We start from the raw sequence: 17812 nt of genomic DNA, 5'->3' as shown, positions 1-17812 counted from the left end.
ATATCTATATATATAATTCTCCTCTTCGAGCCGTTAGAAAACAAGCTGCAAACGCTCTCCCTACCTCCCCACCCCTACGTGGTTTTAGTGAGCTGTGTTCACTCTAAATGTTTACAAGCAGAGCCAACGATTTTAAACGTAGGGGGGGGGGGGGGAAGGAAGGGGGGGGGGGGGGTTATGGTCCTTAACGAGCTACTTATAGTGTTTTAAAGAAATATTTTCAGTGTCAGCGTTGGTACTGTCGAATTCACAAATTATGAATTATTGAAAATTAGAAACAACTAAATAGCGGCGTATGTTATGCCGCGGGCCGGCTCGTATTATATAATTGTATTCTTTTCACTTGACACTCTTTTTCAGCTTATTTTGCTAGCGTAATTAGACTAATTAAGCCTAATTATGGATATTTCACCTGGCTTTTGGATTATACTAAGACTCTAAAAGCCCTTAGCCTTAAACCACAACGATCTGTTTGTTTGTTTTTTTAAATTTTGTGTTGATCCCTGGGGAATTTGTAGTGAGCGTTGGTCTTTGTGTGCTTATTTAGGCCTAATTATTTGTTTTCAAATTTGTTATAGCTTAATTAATTTGTCTTAATTCTTATTGATTTCATAAATTTTAATTAGGTTAATTATAATATTATTTTCACTGGTCTTCGTTGATACATTTATTAGGCTTAGTAATGTTTATATTATATAAATATATTTATCAGGGGCGTAGCGAGGGGGCGGGGGTGCGGACCGCACCGGGTGACACCATTTAGGGGGGGGGGGGTGACACCAAGGCAAAAAATAGCAAAATATATAGAGAAAAACTTGAGGGGGGATGCAAATCGAAAGTTTGAGGGGGGGTGCTAATCGAAAATTTGTCCCCGGGAAGGGTCGCTACGCCTCTGGGGGGGTGACATCATTAAGTGCCGCACCGGGTGACACCCGACCTCGCTACGCCACTGATATTTATATATTTTATTGTATATTATTAAGATTTTAGAGGCCTGATAAATTAAATGATTTTAGCGTTGAGTCTAGGTTTACATTACTAATTAGTACTTAGTAAACCAAGTACGCATGGACTAGGACATGTGTGTGCTGTGCCGGCGGCGTTGTGGCGGGCGATGCCTCTCTTGCTGACAAACCAGCGCGAGCGAGCGAGTCGTGTGTCACACTTGGCCTGTGTCGATGTTTGGAATGCATAGGCATAGGCCTAATTCTCGCTCTCGGGTGATTAATTTTTATGCGCTGACATTTGAAAAATCAAATAGACACACATCTTAATTAAATACATTTAATTTGAACTTTATATTAATCTAGACCTATAATACTAATTAGGGCCTATAACTTGGGATAACAAAGTACTTGGACTAGATTTAGCGCATGCGCACACTGTGCTGTGAGTTTTCTCTCGCTGGTTGACAAAAGAACGCAGGCGGGCTAGCGATGTTTGTAATTTGCATATATCTTCGCTCACAGGCGATCATTTTAATGCGATTGGCCTCTTTTTATTTTATAGGCCTAATTAATTGTATTTGATAGGCTAACTTTTCTGGTTGACAAAACTAAGCGAGCGAGATGTCTGTCACGCGCACTGCCCGTGACGCTGTTTAGAATGTATTTCTCGCTAACTTGATGAATTTGAATGCTATTGCAGTGTTTTTTAAAATAAATCAAATACTTACAAATCTTTACATTTTAAACTGAGCATAGACAAAACTTTGTAAATAACACACCTGTCCCAAGTGAAGTGAGAGAAGTAGATTAATTTTACAATGACATCGCTATATTTTATGAATTGCCCTAATTAAGCATTGCTAAAACACTTACACTAGTTAATAAAACATGCATGGGATTGAATATCTTTAAAAAGATTAGATCTATACTATATATTCTTGAACATGTTGTTCATTAATTTGAATTTAGTTTTCCTTTTTAATTACCCTTCCATTTAAAAAAAAATTAAACAAAAATATTTAAAAATTCTAGATCTAGATCTAATTCCATTATGTGATTTTTTATTCTGACGAAGACAGTGTCCATACGAATAGAAATGTGGTAATAAAATCAAATGTACTGTGCATATTCTGCTAAAATCAAATCAGCTGCAAGGTCAAACCTGCAGAGTTCGTCTCTTCAGAAAAGTAATGGCGATCTGGTTGTCACGGATTATTTGGCTTGCAATGCTTGGAGTGGCCAATTAATAAAAATCAGTAATTAAGCTCCAAATGAGTTTATTTTCAACAAATTAAGTATTTGATTGATTAGAGATTGATCTCTAGTTTCCATTGGTAATGTTTAAATCGAAAAATAACGAAATTTAAAATTAGTGAGTATCTCTACTATGTATGTATGTATGTACATCCAAGATCTCAAAAACTTTTGGGAGGTCCATCATTTATTAAACCCTTTTGTACTGATGAACTTGTCAATTATTAGGTCGTCCATATTCTTCATAAATGACGTTGGACTCAAAATATGGGACGGGTAAAATATTTTTTTTTTAAAAATGATGAACAATATATTCGTTTTCGTTAGAAATTGTGATTACGCGTTCGGGTATAGTAGAACTGCGATATGATATTAAATCATCATCTCGCTTTTGGTGACGATTTGGGGAAAGGGAATTCGTCGGGAAAAGTATGATGTCATTTATGGACAGGGCCGGCGCTACCTATAAGGCGAACTAGGCTGTCGCCTAGGGCGCTGTTCGTAGGGGGGGGGGGCCAAAATGGGTTGGAAAAACAAATTGAAAGTTTGAGGGGGGGTGCAAATCGTAAGCTTGTCCCCGGGCGCTGGAAGGGTCGCTACGCCTCTGATAATACGGGGGCATGAAAAAAATTGCGGGGGGGGGGGGGCGCTTTTAATAAGTTTTGCCTATAATAATCTGGCGCCGGCACTGTTTATGTGTGATCCATTTAAGCCTAGTTGTTTATTTTGTCTGTAGACATTAGTCTTAAGCCTACACTTTTTCTGAATTAAGATTATTGTGTTTATAAATTATAAAAATAGTTTTAAATTTTAATTAGTTACATTTGAATACCACATGGTTTTTTATTTGTTCAATAGTCGTTGTTTACCCCTCCCCACCATCCATTATTACAAAAACAAAAAACACTCAATATATGGTGATATCTCCCTCTAGAAAAAAAAACTAGATCAACCTATAGTTCGTAGGAGAATTAGAATCTATCACTTATTCGTCTGTTAAAAAAAGAAACACGTCATTTTTCTCAACCCCGCCGTTTCATCCCCCACTTAGCACAACGTCACCAAGTTCTCGGCGCGCGTGACGTCATTAGTCATTAGGCTAATGTTAAAGAAAGAGATACCGCGTAATTAAAAAAAAAAATCAAAACAGGCACTATGGAGTTGAGACTTTAGCGACTTCTAGCCTGACGAATAGATCTAAATGACTTTAGTTCGGTGAATTATATTGGTGTTTAATTTATTACAGTGGCATGCGGTGCTCCCTCTACTATACAAATTCACGTGCTTTTAATTTCTGCAACCTGCTGCCCTGAGACGTTCGGCTGTAAAATGCCCGTGACACAGCGGCTTCCGTAAATGCATTTAGGCTCCCAGTCCCACCTATAAACTTCGTCTGCCCATTAAGCTCCACGTAAAACTTGAGATTGATATGTGGACATAAGCGGCGATAGTGGTGGTGTCAAAAGGGACCCCCCCCCCTCCCCAAGCTCAGCTCTTAAAGATGCTCCGCACTTCATAAAAGACAAACTTGATGTTCAGACATCGTCGGACTCGAGCGTTTAGCCGACGGCCGTATTCCTAATGCACCGTCCACTGCTAACACTATTTCTATATTAAACTCAAGCCTATACTGAGCTCTGGCTTTTTACATTAGCTGCTGTCGTATTAAGGGTTGATCTTTTGTTATGCCCCATGTCGCGAAACTTGCTGTTTTGTCCAATTTTACCTGCAAGCCAATAATTGTCTTGGATTCTTGTCGAATATCGTTGCCAGGAGCTAGTTGGTTTGAGCCTTATTGTCAGAAGTTATTACATTTGGAGTCAATGTAGTGCGGCCTATTTTCGTCGGTAGGCATTTAGTGGCAGGCCCTTTTTGGCGGGGATGATGTGCTGAGGTTGTTTAACTTTAACACCGCTTAGGACAACAGGCTTGCAATAGTTATGATCATTCGTTATGAGCAAAGGCATGCATGAAAACGAACGCTTTATGTTCCTCATTTTCATTGAGCACAGCTTTATAGAAGTCTTCCATAATTGACGTCACTCATTCCCCCCCCCCCCCCCCCCCCCGATCACCCCTTCATTATAGGTCATAAATTGCAGTCCTACGTAACTTGACGTCACATTAGAATAGCATATGTGACATCGTTTATGGACAACCCCATATAACTCATTTTGGGTATTTGGTATCAACATTTTGACAACAAAGGTTGTTCAAAATGTGTATTGGAGGTTAGGACTTGACATTTATCATAAATGACATCACGCACTTAAGGGATGGAGTAACTGATTTTGAGACGACGTTTTACGCGGGAAAGGGGAGGGGTAAGAAACGTGAAACGTTAAGTATTTCGCCTAATACAAAAATGCTGAAAAAATTCTTTTTCGTTTGAATAATGGCTTGACTTTTTAACAGGCAGGGCAAAAAGGTAATTATCGACATTACGACTATTTCGTGACGGCGAAAATGGGGGGAGTGGGGGGGGGGGGGGGGTTAAGGTGAAGATAGGTAAAAAAACGTGACGTCATTTATGATTTAATAACTAATTAAAGGAAAAAAGCAGGAAAATATGAAATGAAAATAGCAAACAAACAATGACACAAGCAATAACAATTAACTCAAACTAATATTTAAATAAACATTAGATATGTAGTGGTAGCTCTATAAAAATAGGGAGTTTCTTATGCATAAAAATTGCATATCATAATAATAATTGTAGAACTGATGTTTATTGTCAGGCAATTAAATTGTTTAAAGGGCAGAATTTAAAAAAAAAAACGCATGCTTTGTATTTAAACACAAGACAAACGTATTTAATAGCAAACATAAATACATTTCCATACAAATAGAAATGAAAGGGAAATGACTCAAAATAATATTTTCTTAAGATGGCCGCTGTTTTTAATAGCAAATTTAGTATCTGGAACATCGTTGTTAAACCTTAATTTCATGACATTTTTATTGATTTAACCCTTAAATGTGGTTTAATATTCAATTATCTTTAGTATTTTAGTAGAATATGCAAAAATATATTCATATTTAAGCCATATTTATTAGTTACCTTATCCCTACATTGCTAGTGACGACCGAATTGATTACGCTAAAACGATAGATTACCAATAGTACTATTAGATCTATTTTCAATAATCTATACAGCTAATTATTTAAAATGATACAAGTAAGATTTTACGTCGGGCTTTCTGTGCTTGTTCTTGTGTTGTCGTTTGGTTTTCTGTGGGAAACACGATCATTATTAACAAACACGATGTTTTTATGTGGATATTTGTGATACACAAGGCATCTAAAGCGTACTAGGCAATCGCACATACACACACTATCACAAACATAAATTAACATATACACGCACTTGTCTCCAGTAATAAAATGATTGTTTACCCAAAAAAGATTTTCCCCGTAGAGTTAGTTGTAAAAGTTTTAATGGATTCTTCCAATCTTTTCTTGTCGTACGGCACCGCCAGTTCCTGGGGACCAAGTTCAAGGACGAAGTTAGCACATACTGACATGAAATGTCGTTATTAGACAGGCCAGTAAATCATGACAGTATTGACAGTCGTGTGTTGTGTGGACGTCTGCTTCGGGTTAAAACATGTTCTTATTTTTGTTACCTACCTTGTGAATGTATGTGAATAACATTTGACTTGTGCTACGAGCCTAAGATAATACAGCAAGTTCGTGTCGACCTCGAATGGTGAAGTTACAAATGTGATCAATGTCATCGAGAGTTTTTAAAAATTAACCCTTCACCTCCAGGTGTAAAGTTAAAAAGTCGACCCTTCACCTCCAGGTGTTAAAAAGTTAACCCTTCACCTCCAGGTGTAATATTAAAAAGTTAACCCTTCAGCCCCAGGTGTAATATTAAAAAGTTAACCCTTCACCCCCAGTTGTAAAGTTAAAAAGTTAACCCTTCACCTCCAGGTGTTAAAAAGTCAATCCTTACCTCGAGTGCTGCTATAAAATCCTCAGGTGAAATGCTCATGGAGTCGTCTGTGTCGTATCTCTTGAAGATGTCTAGGAGTCGCATGTCGTTGATGACGATATGCTCCTGGGGGGGTGGGGCAATAAGTTTTCAGTGACATACTAGACATCACATTCCCTACTCATGTATTACACTCTGGACGTGACACTCACTACTCATGCATTACACTCTGGACACTCCATACACAAGTATTACACTCTGGACACTCCCTACACATGTATTACACTCTGGACGTGACACTCCCTACACATGTATTACACTCTGGACGTGACACTCCCTACACATGTATTACACTCTGGACATAAATTTCCTATCCTTCTCACACCACCCTTCCCTCCCTACATCAAACACCTCTCATCCTCACACCACCCTCCCCTCCCGTCCCACCTTCAAAAGCACGACCGGCTGTTTCTTGATCCGGTCCACGTCTATAGCCGGACTCGAGATGTCTTGTACCGTGTTGCCGGAGCGCATGATGGGACCGTGTTTCACCCGGAAGTCCGGTCTGCGATACTTCACGTCCTCCATAGTCCGCAGAAACTCGTACTCTACAGGCACATCCTGTGGGGTGGTGCCGGAAGTGTGGTCAGCATAAAGATACAGGAGACGTTAGATCTTGTGACAAAGATCTTGCGACAATGATTCTATGACAATGATTTAGTAACAATTACATTGTTAATTGTGACAATGATTTAGTAAAATGATTCTACGACAATGATCTTGTGGCAATGATCTTGTGACAAAGATCACGAACCAATGATCTTGTGACATGATCTGGCACTAGCCGCCCCTACCGTCAGGTCTAGCTCCTCTAGCTCACAGCTCTGTGTGTTGTTGATGGCCGAGGCGAGGGCGAGAGCTCCCGAGGACGTAATCAGGTTGTTGCCCATCTGCAATGTCAAATCACATTTTTGGTTAGTTCACATTTTGTTGGTTCACATTTTGATTGGTTCACATCGTACAACCACGTGCACGTGATATAAACACACCTGTGTTCAAACACACCTGTGTTATAAGCAGACATAGGTTATAAACACACCTGTCTTATAAACACGCCTGTGTTTAAACGCCGTGTCACTTACCTTAAGAATTCTCAGCGTGTCGTTGGTTGTCAGGACTTTGGCCATCTTTATGGCCACTTCCTGTCCCAGACGGTTGCCAGAGATGTCCACTTCCAGCAGAGTTTGGTTCACGGCCAGAGCTTCGGCCACTTCCAGGCCACCGGCTGGCCCCAGGCCATTCCAGGACAAGTTGCAGACTTTCAGGCGCACGTTTTCCTGCAACAACGACAGCACCGGATGAAGGGGTGGACATTGAATGATGCCATCCAACGTTAACACAACATTTTTAAAACTTGTGATTTGAAAAAAATTTCAAGTAGAAAATGAACGAAGACACCCAACCCCCTACGGGTGTTTGAATGTTGAGTGTCTAGCTGCTTGTGTAGCTGGGTATGTTTAGACAGAGCTCATGCCTGACCCAATCAAGTATGGATGAAACTGTTCCGTTAATGATACGTTAAAACCTCATTAATTATATTTTAATGAAAGAATCATTTGAATCTATATCAAGTTGAAAGCTACACGTCCCAGAACAAGTTGAATGTGGTTAGTGGGGGGGGGGGGGGAGAGAACACATATTTTGCTGAAGTTTATACAGCACGTTTACTGAAGAAGAATACACAGGGAAATAATTTACCTAGCCCCACCACCCCAATACCATCAAGGTGCACAATACATCGACTGACCTGTAGCCTTAACGACTGACCTTAGACCTTTAGCTTTAGCGACTGACCTTTAGATGTTTAGTCATAGAGACTGACCTTTAGACCTCTAGCTATAGCCACTGACCTTTAGACCTTTAGCTATAGCCACTGACCTTTAGACCTCTAGCCATAGTGACTGACCTTTAGACCTTTAGCTATAGCGACTGACCTTTAGACCTCTAGCTATAGCGACTGACATTTAGACCTATAGCCATAGAGACTGACCTTTAGACCTTTAGCTATAGCGATTGACCTTTAGACCTCTAGCCATAGAGACTGACCTTTAGACCTCTAGCTATAGCCACTGACCTTTAGATGTTTAGTCATAGAGACTGACCTTTAGACCTCTAGCTATAGCCACTGACCTTTAGACCTTTAGCTATAGCAACTGACCTTTAGACCTTTAGCTATAGCGACACCTCCACTTTCCCTAAAGTGATTCCAGCTGAGGTCCAAAATATCCAGGTTTTCATTGGAGCCTGAAACATGGAGGGTCATAGTTACATTTACATGTATGGAGGCTGGTGTGGTGCTGTGTGTCATAGTTACATTTACAACTGGTGTGGTACTGTGTCATAGTTACATTTACAACTGGTGTGGTACTGTGTCATAGTTACATTTACAACTGGTGTGGTACTGTATGTCATAGTTACATTTACAACTGGTGCGGTACTGTGTCATAGTTACATTTACAACTGGTGTGGTACTGTATGTCATAGTTACATTTACAACTGGTGTGGTACTGTATGTCATAGTTACATTTACAACGGGTGTGGTACTGTGTCATAGTTACATTTACAACTGGTGTGGTACTGTATGTCATAGTTACATTTACAACTGGTGTGGTACTGTGTGTCATAGTTACATTTACAACTGGTGTGGTACTGTGTGTCAAAGTTACATTTACAACTGGTGTGGTACTGTGTGTCATAGTTACATTTACAACTGGTATGGGACTGTGTGTCATAGTTACATTTACATGGATGTAGACTGGTGTGGTACTGTGTGTCATAGTTACATTTACATGTATGTAAACTGGTGTGGTATTGTGTGTCATGTGACCCACGGGTACCCCCATAAAACCACACGCTTGACTCATGGCTACCCACATTAAAAAATCAACTGACCACTGGTCACTCACCTATGGCTTGAGCCAGCAGCTGTGCCCCTACGTCTGAGAACTTATTACGGCTGAGGTTGAGCTCTCTCAGGTATTTGTTGTTCTAAAACAGGAATACACGGGGCCAGGTGTAAAGGGTAGGGTTGTGTGTTTAACACGTGTAAAGTAAGGATAGAGTTGTATGTTTAACACGAGTAAAGGATAGAGTTGTATCTTTTATCTACATTTATTTTTCCTTAACTGAGACGGTCACGTAAATAGATGTGAGTAGAAGACACATATTCGCACACGCTTAAAGACACGTACACACACATTCAAAGACACACACACACACACACACGCTTAAAAACATACTCACGTACGCAAACACGCAGTCGCTCACACATCTACATATCAGCTCACCTCAATGGCCTGGGCAAAGTTCTCTGCACATTTGTCGTCAAACTCGTTACCTAGAACAGAAAGTTGTCAAAGTCATTTCAGTTTAGTACAGAAAGTTGTCAATGTCATTTCAGTTTAGTACAGTACAGGCGCTCTGTGTGATGTTTACTTGAAGTCTAGTGACCTGACCCGTCATTCCTCGGTAAAAACTTTTGTCTGTCGTAAGTAAAAACCTGTCTGTCTTTGTTAAAAACCTGTCTTTGTTAAAGAATTTGTTAAAGAGAGGAGGAGTATAGAACGAGTACCTGACAAGTCGAGCCTCCTGAGTCCTCCATTAAAGCTGAGCATGTGAGCCAGGTCTGCCCCTCCCTCACTCCCTATCTTGTTTTCTGACAGCGTCTGGTGAGTACACAAGCATAACAAATGCAGATTGGTGAGTACACATGTCTAGCACGTGCAGTTAGTCAATCAAAGAATGAGCTGACATGTGGTACTATAAAACTAAACCATATCTTGTCATGAACTCAACTTCATCAACTGTGTGCTCATCATTGACCGGAATTTCGGTATAAATTACAACGTCTTTAAAACGCCGTGGTCGGGTGGTAGAGACTACCGACCCGAAAGTCTCGAGTTCGAATCACTGGCCGTACTTCGTCTGCAGGATATCCCTGATTCCACCCACCTCTGGGAAAATAAGGGTGGTTGGGTATAGTGCTAACCACGCCATATCTTTAATGCCGGGGTAAAAAACATAAACTCTACTTCATCTGCCCTATAGACTATTAGATATGTAAGGGAACGTTACTTAACTCGTCTCTGTGTATGTCATGTAATCAACTCACCACGTCTGTGATGTAATCAACTCACCACGTCTGTGATGTAATCAACTCACCACGTCTGTAATCAACTTACCATGTCTGTGATGTAATCAACTCACCACGTCTGTAATCAACTTACCACGTCTGTAATCAACTTACCACGTCTGTAATCAACTTAACACGTCTGTAATCAACTTACCACGTCTGTAATCAACTTACCACGTCTGTAATCAACTTACCATGTCTGTGATGTAATCAACTTACCACGTCTGTAATCAACTTACCACGTCTGTAATCAACTTACCACGTCTGTGATATAATCAACTTACCACGTCTATAATCAACTTACCACGTCTGTAATCAACTTACCACGTCTGTAATCAACTTACCACGTCTGTGATGTAATCAACTTACCACGTCTGTGATATAATCAACTTACCACGTCTGCAATCAACTTACCACGTCTGTAATCAACTTACCACGTCTGTAATCAACTTACCACGTCTGTAATCAACTTACCACGTCTGTAATCAACTTACCACGTCTGTGATGTAATCGTTCTCCTCCAGCAACCTTGACATGTATTTGGCGCCCTCGTCTCCGATCCAGTTCCCGCAAAGGTCAAGGCGATCCAAGGTCACACTTTCCTGGAGGTCAGAGGTGTTCAACCTCAAGTTAACTCACACAAGAAAACAATTTGTAAATAAACTATTTAAGGGAAAACTTGGGTTTTGCGTGTAAGACAACAAAAGTAGAGCTCTTTAACATTTTAGATTAGCGCTAACGCTATAGCTTTAGTGGCGTCAGTGCCTCCCCCCCCCCGTTGTCTTACCTTGAAGGCTAACGCTATAGCTTTAGTGGCGTCAATGCCCCCCCCCCCCCACCCCAAATTTTCTTACCTTGAAGGCTAACGCTATAGCTTTAGTGGCGTCAGTGCCCCCCCCCACCCCAAATTTTCTTACCTTGAGGGCTAACGCTATAGCTTTAGTAGCGTCAGTACCTAACCCCTAGTTGTCTTACCTTGAAGGCTAACGCTATAGCTTTCTTTAGTGGCGTCAGTGCCCCCCCCCCCCCCCACCCCAAATTTTCTTACCTTGAGGGCTAACGCTATAGCTTTAGTGGCGTCATTGCCTCCCCCTCCCCCCCCCCCAATTTTTCTTACCTTGAGGGCTAACGCTATAGCTTTAGTGGCGTCATTGCCTCCCCCTCCCCCCCCCCCCCCCAATTTTTCTTACCTTGAGGGCTAACGCTATAGCTTTAGTGGCGTCAGTGCCTCCCCCTCCCCCCCCAATTTTTCTTACCTTGAGGGCTAACGCTATAGCTTTAGTGGCGTCATTGCCTCCCCCTCCCCCCCCCAATTTTTCTTACCTTGAGGGCTAACGCTATAGCTTTAGTGGCGTCAGTACCCCCCCCCCCCAGTTGTCTTACCTTGAGGGCTAACGCTATAGCTTTAGTGGCGTCAGTACCCCCCCCCCAGTTGTCTTACCTTGAGGGCTAACGCTATAGCTTTAGTGGCGTCAGTACCCAACCCCCTGTATCGCATCCTGATGACCGGCTCTTTGATCCTGTGCAGAAAATATTTGACAGGCACGAGACCCAGCTCCTCGCAGACCGTCTTGTAGTAGGAGATGACAAAATCTTCTTCTTCGTCTCCTGAGGGAGCATGGGGTATCTGACATTAACAATTAAACAACTAATATTTAATTGCATGAATTATGTTAATGAGAATGACCTTACCCCCAGTGTCAAGGTCAGTGTCGTAGTCCTCATCCCGAAGGTCATCCACCAGCAACAGCTCCACCCGTCTGAGCTGACCGTGACTCTCGTGACCTTGGCTGTTGTTCAGGCTGTCATCGATGTCTTCAATGCCGTTGTAATCGTCATACTGCACGTCATCCTCGTCACCAGTGACGTCACCTGCCACGTCACGCTGCACAGGCTCGTCGTCCTAGCTCAATTAAATCCATCTCATTACTTGCATGCGCTAATTAACCCTTGACCTCCCACTTAACCAATGCCATTAACTGGCTGTATTGTACCCCCCTCCCACCCCCTCACGACAAAGCTGACCTGGAGCTCTGTGATGAGTACATTCTGGGTAGGTTCTCGTGACATGACGTCATGGTCGTCTGTCGTGACGTCATGGTCGTTAGCCGTGACGTCATGGACGTCTGTGTTCTCAGCGAGCATACTTCTCGGGGTCCTGGCCAAGGCTGCCCTCGATGTCTTCACGGAGATTCCCGTTGACCTACTGATCCCCAGAGTGGCGGCCGGATCTGGGTCATCTGGGTGGGTTCAAACGGGGTTGTTAGTGTTGGTGGGTTCAAACGGTTGTTAGTGTGGGTGTGGGTGGGTTGAAACAGTGTTGTTAGCGTGGGTGTACAACAGTTTACAGGCTTGGGGTTCATTACTGAGTCTACTCAGTTCTAGTGGGTACCTGGCTTCCCTTGTTTGTGTGGACTATAGATGTGTGGTGTTGCTGTTTGTAAGCATAGGTGTGCGGGGATATACGTGTGTATGGGAATTGGAATATATTATATATATATATATATATATATATATATATATATATATATATATATATATATATATATATATATATATATATGATGGTATATATGTCGGGGTATAAGTGTAAGGATTTTTGGAACTATAGATGTGTGTGTATTTTTTGTTTATGAGCATAGATGTGTGTGGGTGTAGATGTGTGTGTGTAGATGTGTGTGGGTGTAGATGGTATAAAGCTACAACCAACACAACTACCACACGGGTGGGTATACACGCAGTGAACAGCTTGCTGACCGGGTTGTTCTACCCGTGTTGAGTACTTCAACCTCCCCCCCCCCCCCCCCAACAAATACTATTTCTCTCCGTCAAAGCCTTCATCGATCCCATTACATTATAACTGCTTGCATCCATTAGCTCACTCGTGTGTGTGTGACGAGAGTTTACACAGCAACAACTGGGATTATAAGAATGTTGTATACCCCCCTCCCCCTAGTTATAGTATTCTATGTGATATAAAACACACTGTATGGGCCAGAGAGTTGTTTACAAAGAAAACATTTTGGCGTCGAGAGTTTGTGTAGAAATAAACGTGTTGTACTAGGGGCATTTAAAAACAATGCAACGAAGATTATGCGCAGAGCTACAAGCATGGGCCAGAGATTTTTTAAAAGTTGTATAATGGGGCAGAGATTATTTAAAAAGTTGTATGTGAAAGAATGGTTAGAGATTATAAAAAGTTGTACGAGAAAAACTTACCTAAAGCCGTGGCAGTGTGTGCCGTGTCCAGTCCGCCGTCTGGGACCTCCACCTGCCCGCTCGCTTCGCTGGCCTGTGGTTGATGCTGATTAAAACACGGCTCATTAGCGTCTGGTAGTTAATTGTCTAGATCGCCTCCCTTCTCATACACGCCTCTTACACACTCACACTACTCTAACGCACTCTTCTTACACACACCCCTTACACGATCTAGTCTAAAACGACCTAGGTTGATACAACCCTGTACCCCAGCTAATATTGTACTTAGAGCCCTGTTCCCCACTAAAGCTGTACCTACAGCCCTGTATACCAGCTAAAGCTGTACCGAATTCCCTCCATATTACGACACTAGCAGACGGTGAAATGAGTTAAATTTAATGAGACAATTAAACTAATTAAAGCCGACCAAAAAATGCTGTAGGGAAGGCGACGAGCGTGTTACCACCTTTTCCAGTCGAACCCGATTGGACATTTTTATGTTCTACCCGATTGGACATTTTTATGTTCTACACGATTGGACATTTTTATGTTCTACCCGATTGGACATTTTTATGTTCTACACGATTGGACATTTTTATGTTCTACACGATTGGACATTTTTATGTTCTACACGATTGGACATTTTTATGTTCTACACGATTGGACATTTTTATGTTCTACACGATTGGACATTTTCATGTTCTACCCGATTGGACATTTTTATGTTCTACACGATTGGACATTTTTATGTTCTACACGATTGGACATTTTTATGTTCTACACGATTGGACATTTTTATGTTCTACACGATTGGACATTTTTATGTTCTACACGATTGGACATTTTTATGTTCTACACGATTGGACATTTTTATGTTCTACACGATTGGACATTTTTATGTTCTACACGATTGGACATTTTTATGTTCTACACGATTGGACATTTTTATGTTCTACACGATTGGACATTTTTATGTTCTACACGATTGGACATTTTTATGTTCTACACGATTGGACATTTTTATGTTCTACACGATTGGACATTTTTATGTTCTACACGATTGGACATTTTTATGTTCTACACGATTGGACATTTTTATGTTCTACACGATTGGCCTACACAAGTTCAGAATGGAATCATTATGATCTTTCACTATCTTAAATGTGAACATACCCCGCATAAGTTTATAGCGTATTATTATGTGTATGTGTTTTTATGTGCGCGTGTTATTAGAAGTGTAAGCACGTAGTTCGTGTGTATCAACGTCTACTAGATAAAATCTATTGTTGAAATGTGTATCAAAACATTGTCTCACCTGTGTGTCATCCTCACCCACGTGACCTTGACTGGCAGGTGTGTGGTCGTCTGCTGTGGTTTCCATGTCCGAGTGATGGCGTCAGTTGGTCACAGAATGCTGGTGGTTAGAGGTACTGCAGGTCATCAGGTCTTGGCAGGTATGTGCAGGTGAAAAGGTCCTCACCTGACACAGGTGATAAGGTCCTAGTCTGACACAGGTAATAAGGTCCTAGTCTGACACAGGTGACAAGGTCCTCACCTGACACAGGTAATAAGGTCCTCACTTGACACAGGTAATAACGTCCTCACTTGACATAGGTAATAAGGTCCTAGTCTGACACAGGTGACAAGGTCCTCACCTGACACAGGTAATAAGGTCCTCACCTGACACAGGTAATAAGGTCCTAGTCTGACACAGGTGACAAGGTCCTAGTCTGATACAGGTACAAGGTCCTAGTCTGATACAGGTAATAAGGTCCTCACTTGACACAGCTAATAAGGTCCTAGTCTGACACAGGTGACAAGGTCCTAGTCTGATACAGGTAATAAGGTCCTCACTTGACACAGGTAATAAGGTCCTAGTCTGACACAGGTAATAAGGTCCTCACTTGACACAGGTAATAAGGTCCTCACTTGACACAGGTAATAAGGTCCTAGTCTGACACAGGTGACAAGGTCCTAGTCTGATACAGGTAATAAGGTCCTAGTCTGATACAGGTAATAAGGTCCTAGTCTGATACAGGTAATAAGGTCCTCACCTGACACAGGTAATAAGGTCCTCACTTGACACAGGTAATAAGGTCCTCACATGATATAGGTAATAAGGTCCTCACCTGACACAGGTAATAAGGTCCTCACCTGACACAGGTAATAAGGTCCTCACTTGACACAGGTAATAAGGTCCTTGCCTGACACAATAAGGTCCTCACTTGACACAGGTAATAAGGTCCTTGCCTGACACAATAAGGTCTTCACTTGACACAGGTAATAAGGTCCTCACTTGACACAGGTAATAAGGTCCTCACTTGACACAGGTAATAAGGTCCTCACTTGACACAGGTAATAAGGTCCTAGTCTGATACAGGTAATAAGGTCCTTACTTGACACAGGTAATAAGGTCCTCACCTGACACAGGTAATAAGGTCCTCACTTGACACAGGTAATAAGGTCCTTACCTGACTCATGTAACAAGGTCCTTACATGACACAGACAATGTCCTATCTAACGCAAGTAAAAAATGTCCTCTTACTAAAGCCGATACATCTCTAGGACCAGGAATCAAGGACTGTCCTTAAAACTATGAAACCGATCAGTGAAAACTGAACCTTTCATCATGCGAGTCCCACACGTACACCATGAAGCAGTCTATCCCCCCTACTAGTCTAGTATATCTTCAGGTATTGATTTTACAAAGCACACGTCTAAATTCCAGCCCATAATCTCCTGTAGTAAACCGTGAAGGGCTCTGTGATTAGAGCCAGCGTCAACACTTTAATAGACTGGAACCGTTTCTATTCAAGTCTTTACTGTGGCACGCTAGGTCGTTTGGGGTTAGGTTGGCGGACAGTACTAGGCTATAGCGCCAGACTGGCGTACAGTACCACTCTATAGCGCCAGACTGGCGTACAGTACTAGACTATAGCGCCAGACTGGCGTACAGTACCACGCTATAGCGCCAGACTGGCGTACAGTACTAGACTATAGCGCCAGACTGGCGTACAGTACCACGCTATAGCGCCAGACTGGCGTACGTACTAGACTATAGCGCCAGACTGGCGTACAGTACCACGCTATAGCGCCAGACTGGCGTACAGTACTAGACTATAGCGCCAGACTGGCGTACAGTAACAGGCTATAGTGCCAGACTGGCGTACAGTACTAGGCTATAGCGCCAGACTTGTGTACAGTACTAGACTATAGCGCCAGACTGGCGTACAGTACTAGGCTATAGCGCCAGACTGGCGTACAGTACTAGGCTATAGCGCCAAACTGGCGTACAGTACTAGGCTATAGCGCCAGACTGGCGTACAGTACTAGGCTATAGCGCCAAACTGGCGTACAGTACTAGGCTATAGCGCCAGACTGGCGTACAGTACTAGGCTATAGCACCAGACTGGCGTACAGTACTAGGCTATAGCGCCAGAGTGGCGTACAGTACTAGGCTATAGCACCAGACTGGCGTACAGTACTAGGCTATAGCGCCAGAGTGGCGTACAGTACTAGGCTATAGCGCCGGACTGACGTACAGTACTAGGCTATAGCGCCAGACTGGCGTACAGTACTAGGCTATAGCGCCAGACTGACGTACAGTACTAGGCTATAGCGCCAGACTGGCGTACAGTACTAGGCTATAGCGCCAGACTGACGTACAGTACTAGGCTATAGCGCCGGACTGGCGTACAGTACTAGGCTATAGCGCCAGACTGACGTACAGTACTAGGCTATAGCGCCAGACTGGCGTACAGTACCAGACTGGCGTACAGTACCAGGCTATAGCGCCAGACTGGCGTACAGTACTAGGCTATAGCGCCAGATTTGCGGACAGTACTAGGCTATAGCGCCAGACTGGCGTACAGTACTAGGCTAAAGCGCCAGACTAGCGTACCCACTGGTTCAACCCGTAGAACGCACCAACGCCATCCATTAACACCACATCAACATCTTTAGAAGCAATGTGACAGAACTCTCTAATTTTAAAATGCTAATTAGCAGACAGACGACTGGCATCAGGTCACCACAATGGTCAAGCTGTGGATAGGTCACCACATAGGTCAAGTCATAGACAGGTCACCAGATAGGTCAAGCTGTGGATAGGTCACCACATAGGTCAAGCTGTGGATAGGTCACCACATAGGTCAAGCCATAGATAGGTCACCACATTGGTCAAGTCATAGACAGGTCACCAGATAGGTCAAGCTGTGGATAGGTCACCACATAGGTCAAGCTGTGGATAGGTCACCACATAGGTCAAGCCATAGATAGGTCACC

At 42.5% G+C, this 17812-nt stretch overlaps 1 protein-coding gene across 2 annotated transcripts; it reads right to left on the bottom strand.

Moving 5' to 3' along the window:
• Window positions 1–5380: 5380 nt before the first annotated feature.
• On the bottom strand, window positions 5381–15305 carry LOC131946107 (leucine-rich repeat-containing protein 74B). Of its 2 annotated transcripts, none has more exons than XM_059306753.1 (17): window positions 15243–15305; window positions 14844–14992; window positions 13550–13634; window positions 12356–12570; window positions 12023–12233; window positions 11772–11938; window positions 10825–10932; window positions 9770–9863; window positions 9486–9535; window positions 9105–9186; window positions 8357–8442; window positions 7281–7475; window positions 6993–7088; window positions 6586–6759; window positions 6160–6264; window positions 5598–5683; window positions 5381–5433 (listed from the first exon to the last, which is right to left on the bottom strand). In XM_059306753.1, the coding sequence occupies exons 2-17, from the start codon at window positions 14907–14909 to the stop codon at window positions 5388–5390; spliced, it is 1866 nt and encodes a 621-aa protein (XP_059162736.1). In that variant the 5' UTR covers window positions 14910–14992; window positions 15243–15305; the 3' UTR covers window positions 5381–5387. The 2 variants fall into 2 exon arrangements, with proteins under 2 accessions (XP_059162736.1, XP_059162743.1); XM_059306760.1 differs by lacking the exon at window positions 15243–15305 and adding an exon at window positions 11521–11558 and having other exon boundaries at window positions 11810–11938; window positions 14844–15026.
• Window positions 15306–17812: the final 2507 nt, after the last annotated feature.

This window comes from Physella acuta, unplaced genomic scaffold, assembly GCF_028476545.2.
Source record: "Physella acuta isolate Inbredline_101_S28 unplaced genomic scaffold, ASM2847654v3 ptg000051l, whole genome shotgun sequence".
Taxonomy (NCBI): Eukaryota; Metazoa; Mollusca; class Gastropoda; family Physidae; genus Physella; species Physella acuta.
This window is presented reverse-complemented; position numbering and strand designations above follow the sequence as displayed.

Bases quoted from the DNA above. Each gene is read 5' to 3' on its own strand.
- LOC131946107 (XM_059306753.1), bottom strand. From the start codon at position 14,909: ATGGAAACCACAGCAGACGACCACACACCTGCCAGTCAAGGTCACGTG. The intron at 11,939-12,022 runs GTAAGGTCATTC...ATGCTCCCTCAG, and splicing joins CACTGACCTTGACACTGGGG to GAGACGAAGAAGAAGATTTT. The intron at 7,476-8,356 runs GTCAGTTGCTAT...TCGTTGTTGCAG, and splicing joins CTATAGCTAAAGGTCTAAAG to GAAAACGTGCGCCTGAAAGT.